This window comes from Cydia splendana, chromosome 23, assembly GCF_910591565.1.
Source record: "Cydia splendana chromosome 23, ilCydSple1.2, whole genome shotgun sequence".
Lineage (NCBI taxonomy): Eukaryota > Metazoa > Arthropoda > Insecta > Lepidoptera > Tortricidae > Cydia > Cydia splendana.
In genome coordinates, this window is record NC_085982.1 from 3,605,484 (window position 1) to 3,618,986 (window position 13,503).

Below are 13,503 nucleotides of genomic sequence, written 5' to 3' on the forward strand. Positions count from 1 at the left end.
TGTTACCTTTAAGCTAATTCATCTTGTGACCCGGGTCAACAAGGCAAAGGCGGTTATAACGCTTCTGTAGCTGACTTGGTAGAGCTGTGTCCCGGAGTCTCGACTACCAATCTCACCCGATACATATAATAGTCACAAATATTCTTTGTTCAAAAACACAATAGTTAATCTAAACAGAAATGCTTCTAATCAACACTAAAAGAACAAAAAGCACTCTTCTCTCAATTAAGACTATAATAGGAATAGAACTACGAATACTGATATCGATATGTTATCTAGAATTATCAGTATTACCGTAAATACGTTGTTTATGGAAGAAATCGAATTATAAGGAATTAATTATAAGTGCTCTGGTATTTCCATTCGTTTTCATTTTACTAATGACGTTATATAGGTGAAGTAGGTATTAACTGTAAACATTGTGAGGAAACCGGACTAATCCCAATAAGGCCTAGTATCCCCTCCGGATTGGAAGGTCAAATGGCAATCGCTTACGTAAAAACCTGTGTCAATTCTTGGGATTAGGTTGCCGCGCACGTCTCCCAAGTGAGCCGTGGCAAAAATGCCGGAACAACACTAGAAAGACGATTACTAACAAGAGTAACAAGCAAAATTAAAGGTTTTGGCACAAAAAAAATTTTTGGTTCCACAAGCTTTTATCGCTGACTGTACTTTTCTTTCCACGGGCAACTAATACTCATCGAGACAATTCCAACAAACCCAAACCCAATTAGTTTGCGTTGTTTTATCACAAAGTTCCCAAGCTCGATGTCATCATAATATAATAATAATATTGCATTGTCATCAGATTTACGTATGCAATATTTCAGCTCAATCAGCGGAAATCGGGAAGTGGGTCAAATTTAGCTTTCAAGCTTTGACCCACACTAACCAACATACATACTTATACTAACAGGGCATGTTAAATAAAAGCTTGTAAAATACTTAAAATAGTAAAATGTTAAGCAAAGTAATGGCTTAGCCTCAAACAGCACCAAATTAATTAATTAAAAAACTATCTGACTCAACAGGAAACTATGAATCATTACTTTGGACAGGAAATAAAGACTACATTGTAACAGGTACCTTATAACCACAGCTATAAGGTTTGGATTTGATTAGTATATTGTTATTTTTTTCCTTAAATGTTTTTACTGACAGATTGTAGAAAAGTATTGTTAACTTTTTGCATTAAGTTCGTTGTACCTATTGTCTGAGATATTATTAAAGGTTTAAATAAAATGTGCCTATATTTGGAATATTTGATTATTCCATGTAGGTATTTAGTTGGCTCAGGCGTTTGGTGTTATATTGCAAGTAAATAAATAATTTTACACTACAATAAATAGAATTAAATGTTAAATGACTCTAATTTCCGATTTTTGTATTGCTTCAATTAAGTCAATAGGCATTTCAATTTCATAGTAAATTTTCATTTATTTGAAGTTTTCATTTCATGTACTAGAAAGAGTTGAATGTCTCCGAAAAAAACAATCTAAGTAACGTCATAGAGGTGTTATGCAAATGATTTACTGAAAATCACCCTAAAGACCAGAGCACACTGGCAATATGTAGACGTCAAAAATTATTGGAGCTATGCACGCACACATCATGCAAGCCGTGTGCCACCTCTCATAAGGATCTGGATTCATTTGGAAGCTAGAAATGCCATAGACATACAGACATACATGTTAAGCTTATGAAGCATAGAAGATACCATAAAAAATGAAATTAAAATGCAATTTGCCCAACTTTCTTGTTCTCACTAATGATTAGTGACTAATCGCTATGCAAAAGTTGCATTAAATGCAGTTTGAACATTTTTCAGTGCTTTTCACCTTGCCAGTACTTACCTTGGAAACCAATATTTATATAGCAATTATGTAAAACTCTCTAAACTAGTTATTTCCTATCTATGACAAGTATTTGATATCATATCCTTTAATCTCTGAATAACCATCTATGTATTTTTATTCAGCTGATAAGATACCGGTAATTAATCATCATGCATTAGACTTGTTATCTATTGAAACATAGCCATAAATGTTTATGTTAATGAGATATAGTTTTTTTTTTGTAAGTTGTGTAAGGCACAGTATAGGGTCATTGCCTCAGTTCACTGTCCAGTGCCTGTTTCCATCCACTTGGCATAGTTGCCACCAAGAATTGTGTATAATTTGAATATATAGTTGTATATTCAAATTATATGCAATTCTTGAATATAAAGGCATATATTCAAATTATACACAATTCTTTGTGGCAACTACGCTAAGTGGACGGAAACAGGCACTGGATAGTGAATTGACGCAATGACCCTACAAGACCAAAATTCTGTCTAATGATGTACCACTTTCTGAAAAAAAAAATTATATACAAGTATGGCATACCCTCCCCCCTTGACATATTTATTTTACTTTGTTTTATCAATTTCAATTTAATTAGTGCAGCGGTCGGCAACCACTGCCACCCGCGGGCCGCAACCTCTCACTTGCGGCCCGCGAGCCTCCCTGGCTACTCTGTATGTAATATAGACAAATGACAATGTCTGATAAGTCATAAATATTAACAAAGTGCGGCCCGCGTCCACTTCGTTAACTACTATGTGGCCCTTGGCTGCTAAAAGGTCGCCGACCGCTGAATTAGTGTAATAACTACATAATCCTATTAATGTCATTGTAGTAATGTAGTGTAATATTTTATAATAAAAAAATCAGGTAAATCTAAACTCTTGAATGTGACTTGTTACCATTTCCAACTATTTCAAACATAACTTCAATTATTATTATTAAACTTGCATAAGTTTAAATTATATAAACTTAATGTTAGTTTAGTTCTATTTTTAAATTTCCATTATACCTAGTTAACTTCCTAACCAGGATTAATTAAACTAATGCCATAGGTATTAATGTGTTCTGTTATATTTCCAAACCCTCCAAAATAGATCGGTATTTATGGAATACCGTTTTGTTTATTTATTTCTGTAAGTACGTGGAGCTATACACCTACAGAACACAGAACAATAGATTGCGAAACAACTGTAACACGTACCGCACAATAGAATAGCACAATTCCATATAGAACACATTTTTTCACCTTCACCGACTTTTACACTATATAATTATTTATTTTTTGCAAAAAATAACTGGAGATCACAAAAGAAACCGCAAGGAGTGGTGCGGCATTCTGAAACTAATCTGCAATATAATTTATTGTTTACGTTATGTCACAAGAAGAATTAATTCGAGCATAATTTGAAAATACAGTGTTCTTATTGTAGGTTCCATTGTTATTCAATAAGGAAAACCAATAAGGAAAAGTGCCAGGGTTTTTTTCAGAGCTTAGTTCGTTTAAACAATATATTGTTAAGGTGGTTTCAGAACGGTTGGTTAATCTAGTGAGCTGTCAGTTCGCTCTCATTCACACATACGCACAGTTGATTGTTCACTTCGAAATGCCCTCATTTTCATTCATTACTGTATTTAGACATCGAAACCACTTACCTTTCAATTGCACACACTATTCAAGCGCATGTGAATTAGTAATAATTGTAATCATAATTGATTCGCTACACTTTTTGTTCTTTCAAAAGAAAAATATTATCGATCACTTTTATTTAGGAACATGATGAATGAAACTCCTGTAAAACTTGTTTCAGCATTTTTTAAATCCTTGTTTTAAATTGAGCATTTTTCTAAACGGAGATAAGCCTATTGAGGGGAGAGGTAATAAGGGTTTCCGATTTAATATCCGCAGCTATCGGAACTCGGTGAAAAACGACAACCTCTCACCATTCGCGTAAACAAATCTCTGAGGAAATTTTCTTCATGCAATATCCGGTGCTGCTCACCATTGGTTCGTTTACGCGGTAATTTTAGCACAAACCAATAAGGAGGATCAACGATAGGATGGGCCAATGGGAGGCGTTTGACGTGAACAGTGATCCTAATTGGACCAATGTGATATCCGGTGCCGGACGCAGCGACATCCTGCGCGAAAACCCGGGAAAGGGCTGAATTGTCTGAAGGAGAGTTGACACCTGCGCAGCATCAGTCGCTCTAAGATCACATCTCGCGAAAAGTAATGATTATTTCGGTCCTCGGGCGATTAGTTCCGCATACTCCCACCACGGCGCTGCGCTCCGGGAGTGGGATGGCGATGTATCTACCTTGTTATACTGAGCTGTTAAAACGTAATATTAGTGCAGAAAATTGAAAATTTTAGGCGATATATTTCGAGAAGTGGTTTATATTATAGTCCCAGTGTTATATTCCGAGCTGAAAATGTGCGTAGTGCGGTTTCAGAGGCTGCGAAGCCGAGTTTTATAGACATCGCCTGATCGTCCATTTGACTGTGTCGTTCGTTTTTCCAGGGACCGCCGGGCGAGTTTTGTAGTTGTGGAATATTTGCGAATTTATTATTATATGCTTATGTAGTGGCTTAGGTAGTGAATCAATGTTCCGCCAATTTCGGCATATCGCGTAGTTTGTAATGATGTATCCGGACGTCGCTCGCGTATCGACCGACAAAGACGAATCTTGTGGACTGTCCATATTGCACCTAGGAGCGTGTGGTTTCTGACCAGCTTGATAAGATAATCGGTGGGTCACGGCTGAGCCCGTGGAGGGCGTGAGGACATTAGCGCTTTTGTTATGAATAATTTACAAAGCATCGACAATAACACCCCAATTCTGCGTAACGCACAAAATGACAATTCGAAATCAGACCGCCGCGAGCGGCAAAAGGATAGCCATCTGAAAACTCACGATCACTAATGGCGCTTGGAAGACTATTCATCATTCTCGTCATAGTCGCGATCGTGATCGGCGATCAACATGAACTCGAAACAGAAAATAAAACGAAAAAGACCATGGCGGCGGAAAAGGAAACCAGATCCGCTAATCCCAAAGACCGGGGCTCTTTAAAGCAAATCTCGAGTTTGCTAAAAAACAATACGAAGCCGGGGCGGAAGAAAAATATATTAAGACAATTGAATATTAATGACGATATGATGAATGACAACGAAGGAGTTTTAACTGTGCATGAAAAGCCATCGAACGATTCGCTAGCGCGTAAGATTGACGCACTCAGGCCTTCGGGCCCGAACTATACTCCAGCTTCTGTAAACACTTTCACCCCACAAGTGGTAGGAGTGTATTGTAACTTTGAGAACGCGTCGAATGTGACGGACATGTGTATGTGGCAGTGGAACGCGTCTGTGTCGCGACACGGGCTGGGGTTCTCTGTGGCGACGGCTGCGGATTTGGCGCTACTGAACAAGACCACGAGGGGGCTCAAGTTTTCGGGACCTCCGGCGGATGCAGATGGGAATGTTGATGGTGAGATTTTTCTTATTTTTCTTGGGACAGGTGGGCAAATATTTGGGTGGATGGCAAACTCGGGAAAATTATTTTTCCAGGCATTCCCAGACAGATAAAAACAAGGTAGTTTTACCGTAAAATTACTCATTTAACAATTGAATTGAAGGAACCGCCGTAGAACCTTGTCACAATAACAATATTAAAATGCTATCTCATGTCATATAATGCGGCTCGAAGGACCAAGAAAAAGGCCTGAATGCCCCCTTGTTCACTATCCATTACAGTAACGTAATAAATCCACACCCACAGACCACCTCATCTAGTCTGTGATCAAATCCAACAGTGACCAATAGAGGATACCATTTGTAAAAACTTGACTATGTACTACTCTCGTCTTCCTCAAGCGTCTGTGTTTACGACGCTGGGGTGGCCTTTTCTGACTTTTAGTCATTGAGGCGGCGGCTTGTCGTTTTACGACGTGTATGTGCCGGCCAGACGTCATGTTTTCCGGAAAAATTTTAACACCGCGAACTAGGATTTTTAACACACAGTACAGCGACATCTATGTAGTATAGGCAATTTGTCAGCGGGGAAACGCAGCTAGCGTCCTGAGGACGATGCCCCAGGCAACTTTAGGTTTTTAATATTTGTACATTGTTATATATATTTTGTACAATAAAAATATCAAACAATTTGACAGCTAAAATTAACTTCTAGCAAATAAAACTAAGAAACACATACAGAAGTTGGACTGTGACCTAGGCCTCCAGTGCCCAAGGCAGGTGGCCGAACGGCTTAGGCACCTGTCGCGATCAGTGTTGCCAGATCTACTGATTAAGCAGTAGATCTATCTGATTTTAAAAATATCTACTGATCTACTGCTTTTTGCTGCTGAGCTACTGATTTTTCGAAAACGAATGATTATTCATCGTGACCGGATCATCTAGTTACTTTATACCGTCGTATCGTGTCGTTTAGCCTTTATGACATACGAAGTTTTCTGAAACCGCGGTTATTATTTATTTATAGTGTGATTAGGCTTCATTTTACTCTATCTGTGGTAGGTAGGTAGGTTGGTAATATTGGTCGGCGTCGTCGCCACTATAGCCTGGCAAATGAATTGTATAGTAATAGTAGAAAAAAAACTTCGGACATACAGGAGGAGGCACCCTGGTGTATCCTTTTCGCTGATGATATTGTGCTTGTGGGTGAAGACGGACTCGAGGTACAGAGCAGACTTGAGAAATGGCGGCGAAAACTGGAGAATTTTGGCCTGAAGATGAGTAGATCTAAAACTGAACATATGTTCTGCGATTTCGGCAGTCTCTCCAGTTTCACTGCCATGGAACTCGATGGCGTTACGTTGCCTGTCTGCTCCGACTTCAAGTACCTCGGTTCGCTGGTACAGTGCGTCTACGTGTAGTATTGACCGTGACGTAAAAAACCGGATTAGCACAGGTCACTGGAACCATTTGTGACGCTCGTATGCCTCTTCGATTGAAGGGTAAAATTTATAAAACCATCATAAGACCTGTCGTCATGTATGGATCAGAGTGTTGGGCCCTAAAGATGACGGATGAGAAAAGATTGCATGTAGCGGAAATGAGAATGTTAAGATGGATGTGTGGTATGACAAGAATGGATAGGATAAGGAATGAGTATATAAGAGGAAGCCTGAAAGTTGCACCCATAGTAGAAAAAGTAAGAGCGAATCGCCTAGCGTGTTACGGGCATGTGATGCGGAGGGATGAAAGTCATGTGACGAGAAAGGTATTACGAATGAATGTGGAGGGAATTAACGGGAGAGGAAAACCGAGGAAAAGGTGGATGGACAGTGTGAGAGATGATAATGAAACGAACGCAAGTGAATGAGATGACGGGCGAGAGAGAGGAATGCAAGAAAAAACATGCTGCGCCGACGCCAAATGAATGGGATAAGGGCAAGCGAATGATGAGTAGAAAAAAAAACTTGTGCTCATTTATTAATTATGATAACAGAAGTAAGAGACAGAATGATACTCTTCATTTTACTGTTACTGACAATTTGATTTGCCAGCTATACTCAATTATTCAATCACACCCAGTTTGTCAGCAGAAAAAGGACAAAAATACAAATTTTCTATGGGAGGTTGGTGTCAGGTCAGAGCATAAAATATTTTTTTTTTTTCAATTTTACCTATTGCAGACATCACTTTTTAAATCTACTGCTTTTTTCCCCTATCTACTGCTAAAACGATTTTTTTTCTACTGAATCTTTCAGATTTCATCTGGCAACACTGGTCGCGATTGCAGAGGACGCTGGTTCGAATCCAGCCTTGGGCACTGGAACCCCTGGTCACCTTACTTTCGTTTCTTATTTGATGCTAACTGTACATAAAAAGGCCAATCTGCCGATCGACCATTATCTTTATCTGGGATATAACACCGAGCTTAGTATATATTATTTAGGTATTTGCCTCTATGACACTACATATCTAAATTATCTAAAGGCTTCGTCACACAGACGCGCTTTCCGGGCGGAGCGTGAGCGGGGCGCGCCCCTTTTACATATAAAACGCTCACGCCGCGCTCACGCCCCGCCGCCTGGAAAACGCGCCTGTGTGTTACAGATGTAGTGCATAATTATTTTCCATCGTATTTTCACGGAAACGTACGAACGTGTCTTGCTATTTCAGTCAGTCTCGGTACAAAAAGTGGTTGACTGAACTATATAGTATATTATAGCATGACAAATAAGAACGTTTGCGAGAAAATACGATAGAAAACAATTATGGCTCACATCCCTTTGTTACCACAATTGTTTTGTATGACCCTGCAATGCTTCAGTTTAACGTCCAGTGCCTGTTTCCGTCCACTTGGCGTAGTTGCTGCAAAGAATTGCGTATCACTTGAATATCCAGGTACCTATATAGTGTGGAAATATAAGTCGGGCCCTGGAGGGAAACTACCTTAAATCTAGTTGGCTCATTTTACTTAAAGGAGACATTCCTTTATTTTTAAATAGAAGCAAAATTGCATTCAAACATTTTCTAAAACTCGCTTGCCTCGCCCGGGACTCGAACCGACTCATCATCATCATCATCATAACTTAAGAGCTTTGCTCTTGTCGGTGGAGTAATCGCCAATCATTTCTGTCTTGTGCCAGTCTTTTAATTTCCACATACGACCCGACCGACCGAACCAACAAAAAATTCCAAAAAATAAACACTCGCAATTTTATCTCCTTTAAGTAAAATGAGCCAACATAAGGATTTAAGGTAGTTTCCCTCCAGGGCCCGACTTATTTTTCCACACTGTATATTCAAATTATACGCATTTCTTGAATATACATATAGGCATATATTCAAATTATACCCAATTCTGTAGCAACTAAGTGGACGGAAACAGGCACTGGACGGTAAACTGACGCAATGACCCTATCTAGTACTTACTACGAGGAGGTCTACAATCATAGACAATTTAAAGATAAAGCTGCTATTAGTCTGCCATAACTCTACCCTCATAGTTAGAATCGAACCAAACTAACTCTGCAGCGATATTAATTGCACAGACTGGGCAAGTGTTAATTTAAACGTCATAATCATAGTAGTTTGACGTATAAAGTAGGTAACCCACAGACCTCGTCGTGCTTTGCAATGGCTTCTCGCAGGTTGCGACGACGTTCCTCCTTCTATATAAAAAACACTGTGTCTTTAGGTATTTAAATAAAAGTAAACAAATCTACCCTCAAATGGCTCCTTAAGCCAGTTGAGGGTAGATGAAAAAATTACATGATCAAATAATGTAGGTTAAAGTCAGATCGTTCAGTGACGGATCCAGGCGGTTTTGTATTTGGTCGGTTAATCAATGTTATAACTACCTGAAAATTTACAAATTGTTTGTTTACTTTTATTTAAATACCTAAAGTTACAGACTATAAAACGAATTCGTATTATTTTAGACAAAATATGGCGAAACAACAAAAATCTCACGAGTAGTTACAACACCCTCGGGATGATATGAAAAGCAAATATCCACTTAATATTCAACCTTTAAATGCCAGAGGTCCGTTTTAGGTTAAATTAATTTACTTTTGAGACTTCTTTTGAAACATGGAGGTCAAAAACGTCTGGGTAAACATTTTTTCGCATTACAAAAGTTAATATTTCGCATTATAAAGTCCAAAACGCACCTTAATAATTTGTAACATTTTTTGCACAAAAGCTAAAATATATGAACATTGCTTCTAAAAAAATGCGCAATTTTTTTTCGATCTAACTCATCGATTTTTTTTGTGCAAACTTAAAAAAAAAACATGATATTCGCGATTCTGGGAGCGCTCAGCCTGGCACTGGTAGTGCATAATAGTCAACATCATCTTCGTGGCGCTGTTGCAGTTTTTCTGCCGAAGCTCACTAAAGGAACCTGGCCGCGTAGCCAAGATGCCAATCGCTTACGCTCCGTAGCGATCGAAACGCAACTGTCACAGTCGCACTAATATAGAAGAGCGATAGACACAAAGCGATTCGATGGCGACGCGATAGCGATTGTCATCTTGGCTAGGCCTCCTGGGGACTGAGGGGCTACCGCCAAAACCGAAATTCGCAAATTGCGGGGATCTTTCTCTTTTACTCCAATGAAGGCGTAATTAGAGACAGAGAAAAATGCCCGCAATTTGCGAACTTCGATTTTCGCGGTTATAGCCCTGCTCAGCTACCTAATCGCGCAGGCACTGATTGTTACGCACAGTACGCACTTTACAACTCAGAGGAGAAATTATTGGTGTTACCGGTTTACACAATGTTTTTCTGTATCGATTAAATATGAAATGTCATTTTAATTTCGCACACAAGTTCCGATAAGCTCATTGATACGAGTCGGAGTCGGGGTTCGAACCCACGACTTTCCGCATGCGTTACGACTAGACTATAATGTTTTACAGCTATAGAGCATCATCATCATCTTCCTCGCGTTGTCCCGGCATTTTGGCACGGCTCATGGGAGCCTGGGGTCCGCTTGGCAACTAATCCCAAGAATTGGCGTAGACACTAGTGTTTCTTACGAAAGCGACTGCCATCTGACCTTCTAACCCAGAGGGGAAACTAGGCCTTATTGGGATTAGTCCGGTTTCCTCACGATGTTTTCCTTCATCGAAAAGCGACTGGTGCATGAATATCAAATGATATTTCGTACATAAGTTCCGAGAAATTCATTGGTACGAGCCGGGGTTTGTACCCGCGACCTCCGGATTACCAGCTATAGAGCATAATAAAGGAAACTTATTAAACATAACATAGCTATTAAGGCGTGTGCACACCGGCTTGGGTGTGCGTGACGTGCACGTGCGCGTGCGCTAAAATGTTGGAGCCGCACACGCGCACATGAAAAATCACGATTGGATTGGAACATTGCAATTATTTCAACCAATAAGCCCACGCCTACCAAGTACTCATTCATTAAATTGTGTTTTCGTTCGAGTATTGACTAGTAAATGTGAAGACAACAACAACGCTGTAACTTAATGAAAGTGATATTTATTTACTCGATGAAATTCCTTTTTTGATGAATGAATACCGATGGCGAGTGGGCGAGAATTATACTTGAATGAAATGTACATAATTAGCCGAGAATTGATAGTAGGTGTAGTACTAGGGGCCGATTTTTGAATTTCGAATGCTCGATTTTAATATCTCCACTAGGTACCGTAAAATGGGATGAGTAGGGATTGCGTGGAGAATTGGGTCATGAATGGGGAGAGAAGGAATGCCAGGGGGGGGGGGGGTGAGATGGTTTTTAATGGCTACTGCTACCTAAATAATGTACTCGTAGGTATTACAAATGGAGCTATTGTGATATTCATAAGAAAAAAAAATCGATCCAACAATGTTCCAAAATCACCTTTGTATGAAATCCCATCTCACCCCAACTACGAGGTACTACGGGGTGAGGAGGGATTTTGTGTTTATCGGTAAGGGCTTAATTGTGCACAAATCACGCGAGGTTCGACGACAGGGGGAGGGAGGGTCATGAAAAAATCACGATAGATCACGTTGGGGGAGGGGGGTATAAGGAAACCTCACGTGTATTTTTCTGCAGTGAACGAAACTAAGAAAAAAAACCTACCACATGAGTAGATATTTTTTCTTGGTTTCGTTAAACATAAATCTTCACTCTGCACTTCAAAATAGCGAGTCTATTTAACGAAAATAGAAAAATAAACAAGATTTTCTATATTATAAAATTAGGTCAAATGAAAAAAAATCATAAAAATACTCGTGAGGTTGTGTGAGGGGGGGGAGGGGGTAGCCACAAACCTCACCAAATATGACTAAGGGGGAGGGGGGGTCAAAAAGTACCATACAGTTTACACTTTACATACGTAAAAGTAAAATGTTATCGAGGTTTGAAGAATGTCAGTTTTCTCCCTACTCACCCCATTTTACGGTATTATCCATTTAAATTCCACTAATAGAATTGAAAATGAGTGGTCAATACCACTGCTTGATTCCAATTCTTATTTCTCGTATTTCAAAAATAGCATAAATTTCGCCGTTTTCCACAGATTTTCTGAACTGTCAAAACGATTGCTAATATGGAATTTATAATTTGTTTACGTTACATGTACATCTTTGGGTCACTAATTTACATATGTGTACCAAATTTCAACTTAATTGGTCCACTAGTTTCCGAGAAAATACGCTGTGACAGACAGACAGACGCACGAGTGATCCTCTATAAGGGTTCCGTTTTTTTCCTTTTGAGGTACGGAACCCTAAAAATGTATCCGGATGACAGATGCTAACGAATAGTCAATATTAGGTACTGTCAGTAGTCATGTGTCTATTTCTATATATTATTGTTTTCTATCAACGGTTGTCATTTTGGCTAAGCCCCCCCGATGAGACATCTTTTTATGTATGTGTAGACCCAACCAATTCAGTCTAGTGCTTAGTTAACTCCCTCTATTCAGTTAGGTATCTACAAAAAGCACCTTATGCCGTTGGAATAAGGTTGAAAATGGTATGTTATTAGAGTGTTAGATGGTCACAACTCAATGAGATGGAAATAGACTTTAATAACTTCCTGCTGATACGTTCGGGATACGTCCTTGATTTGTTCGGTTTAGAACAGAGTCTTGCAAATAATGAAGACTGACAACCCTCATACAACACAGCGAAGAAAACGAATTTTAAGTTTCGATCGTAACGGAATTTATATTTAAGCTTCTGTCTATATGGGGCAACCACGAGAATATCAACTGACATTTATAGACGGGTCTATCGCGAATTTATTTTATTACCTTTATTTACCGACGTTTCGACACAGGTTTCACTGGTTGTGGTCGCGGCTAACTGAACTCCCAGCAAATATATGATGTGAGTTAATATGTGTTCAAAACCCGAAAGTTTTAAATATTATATAAACCACGAGAATATCGCTTACGAAATGCTTTTGCCTTGTATGGCAGCTACCTCAAACAAATCCGTAAAGCTTTCATGAGAATATACCAATTTGTTAGCTATAGGTACTCAGTGGCGTAGCGTGACCCAATCTAGCCGTGGGCGAAAACCACATCTACGAGGCCCAATGTGTTTTCCCAATGTAATAAAAAGGTTGGCTTTGCGAGGCCGTGGGCGTAGGCCCCGTTCACCCACGCCTAGCTACGCCACTGGCTAATACTGTCAATGAAATATTTTATCAGACCCAATATCGCTTACTCAGCTTTTACAGAAGTATTAGAAGAATGGCGTTAAGTGACATAAACATCATGGACGTTGTCTAGCGTGAGCCCTTATGTGGCTGGCCAGGCCGAACTTGGTCTTGGTCTTCACTTACATAGTATGTAGATATTGTAGATCGTCAGGTCTTTGTCTCTAAAATAACAAAGCCGTCCGTTTTCTTCCATTTTGCATTATTTGCGGCCCTCCCGGAATAGTCGATGCATTCATTGCGAATGCTCAGTGCGAGCGAGTAGAGGGCTCAGTAAAATCAGTTGTTAGTGTAGTAAATGAAGCAAGTTGTTGTATGGAGACCCATGCATTAATTTCTCAGTCGATGAAATTTAGCTTGGTTATTGTATAGTATGAGCCGAGACTAACATTATAAATATCCAAAAAAAAACACTCCTAAGTTAGGTAAAAACACAAATCTGATTATATATTGAACCGAGTAATTCCTCAGTCCAAAATTATTTTACAAAATATAC

The 13,503-nt window shown here is 39.3% G+C and overlaps 2 protein-coding genes across 2 annotated transcripts in view; one reads left to right on the forward strand and one right to left on the reverse strand.

Moving 5' to 3' along the window:
* LOC134801812 (transmembrane channel-like protein 7) overlaps positions 1-3,793 on the reverse strand; it is a 187,556-nt gene extending 183,763 nt beyond the window's left edge. The window contains exon 1 of the mRNA XM_063774434.1: positions 3,501-3,793. The gene's annotated coding sequence lies outside the window, so the exon portion shown is untranslated. The remainder of the gene's footprint in view (positions 1-3,500) is intronic.
* A 250-nt stretch (positions 3,794-4,043) lies between these two features.
* LOC134801741 (tyrosine-protein kinase receptor-like) overlaps positions 4,044-13,503 on the forward strand; it is a 42,237-nt gene continuing 32,777 nt past the window's right edge. Inside the window, exon 1 of the mRNA XM_063774338.1 lies at positions 4,044-5,336. Coding sequence (XP_063630408.1) covers positions 4,772-5,336 — 565 coding nt within the window. The 5' untranslated portion in view covers positions 4,044-4,771. The remainder of the gene's footprint in view (positions 5,337-13,503) is intronic.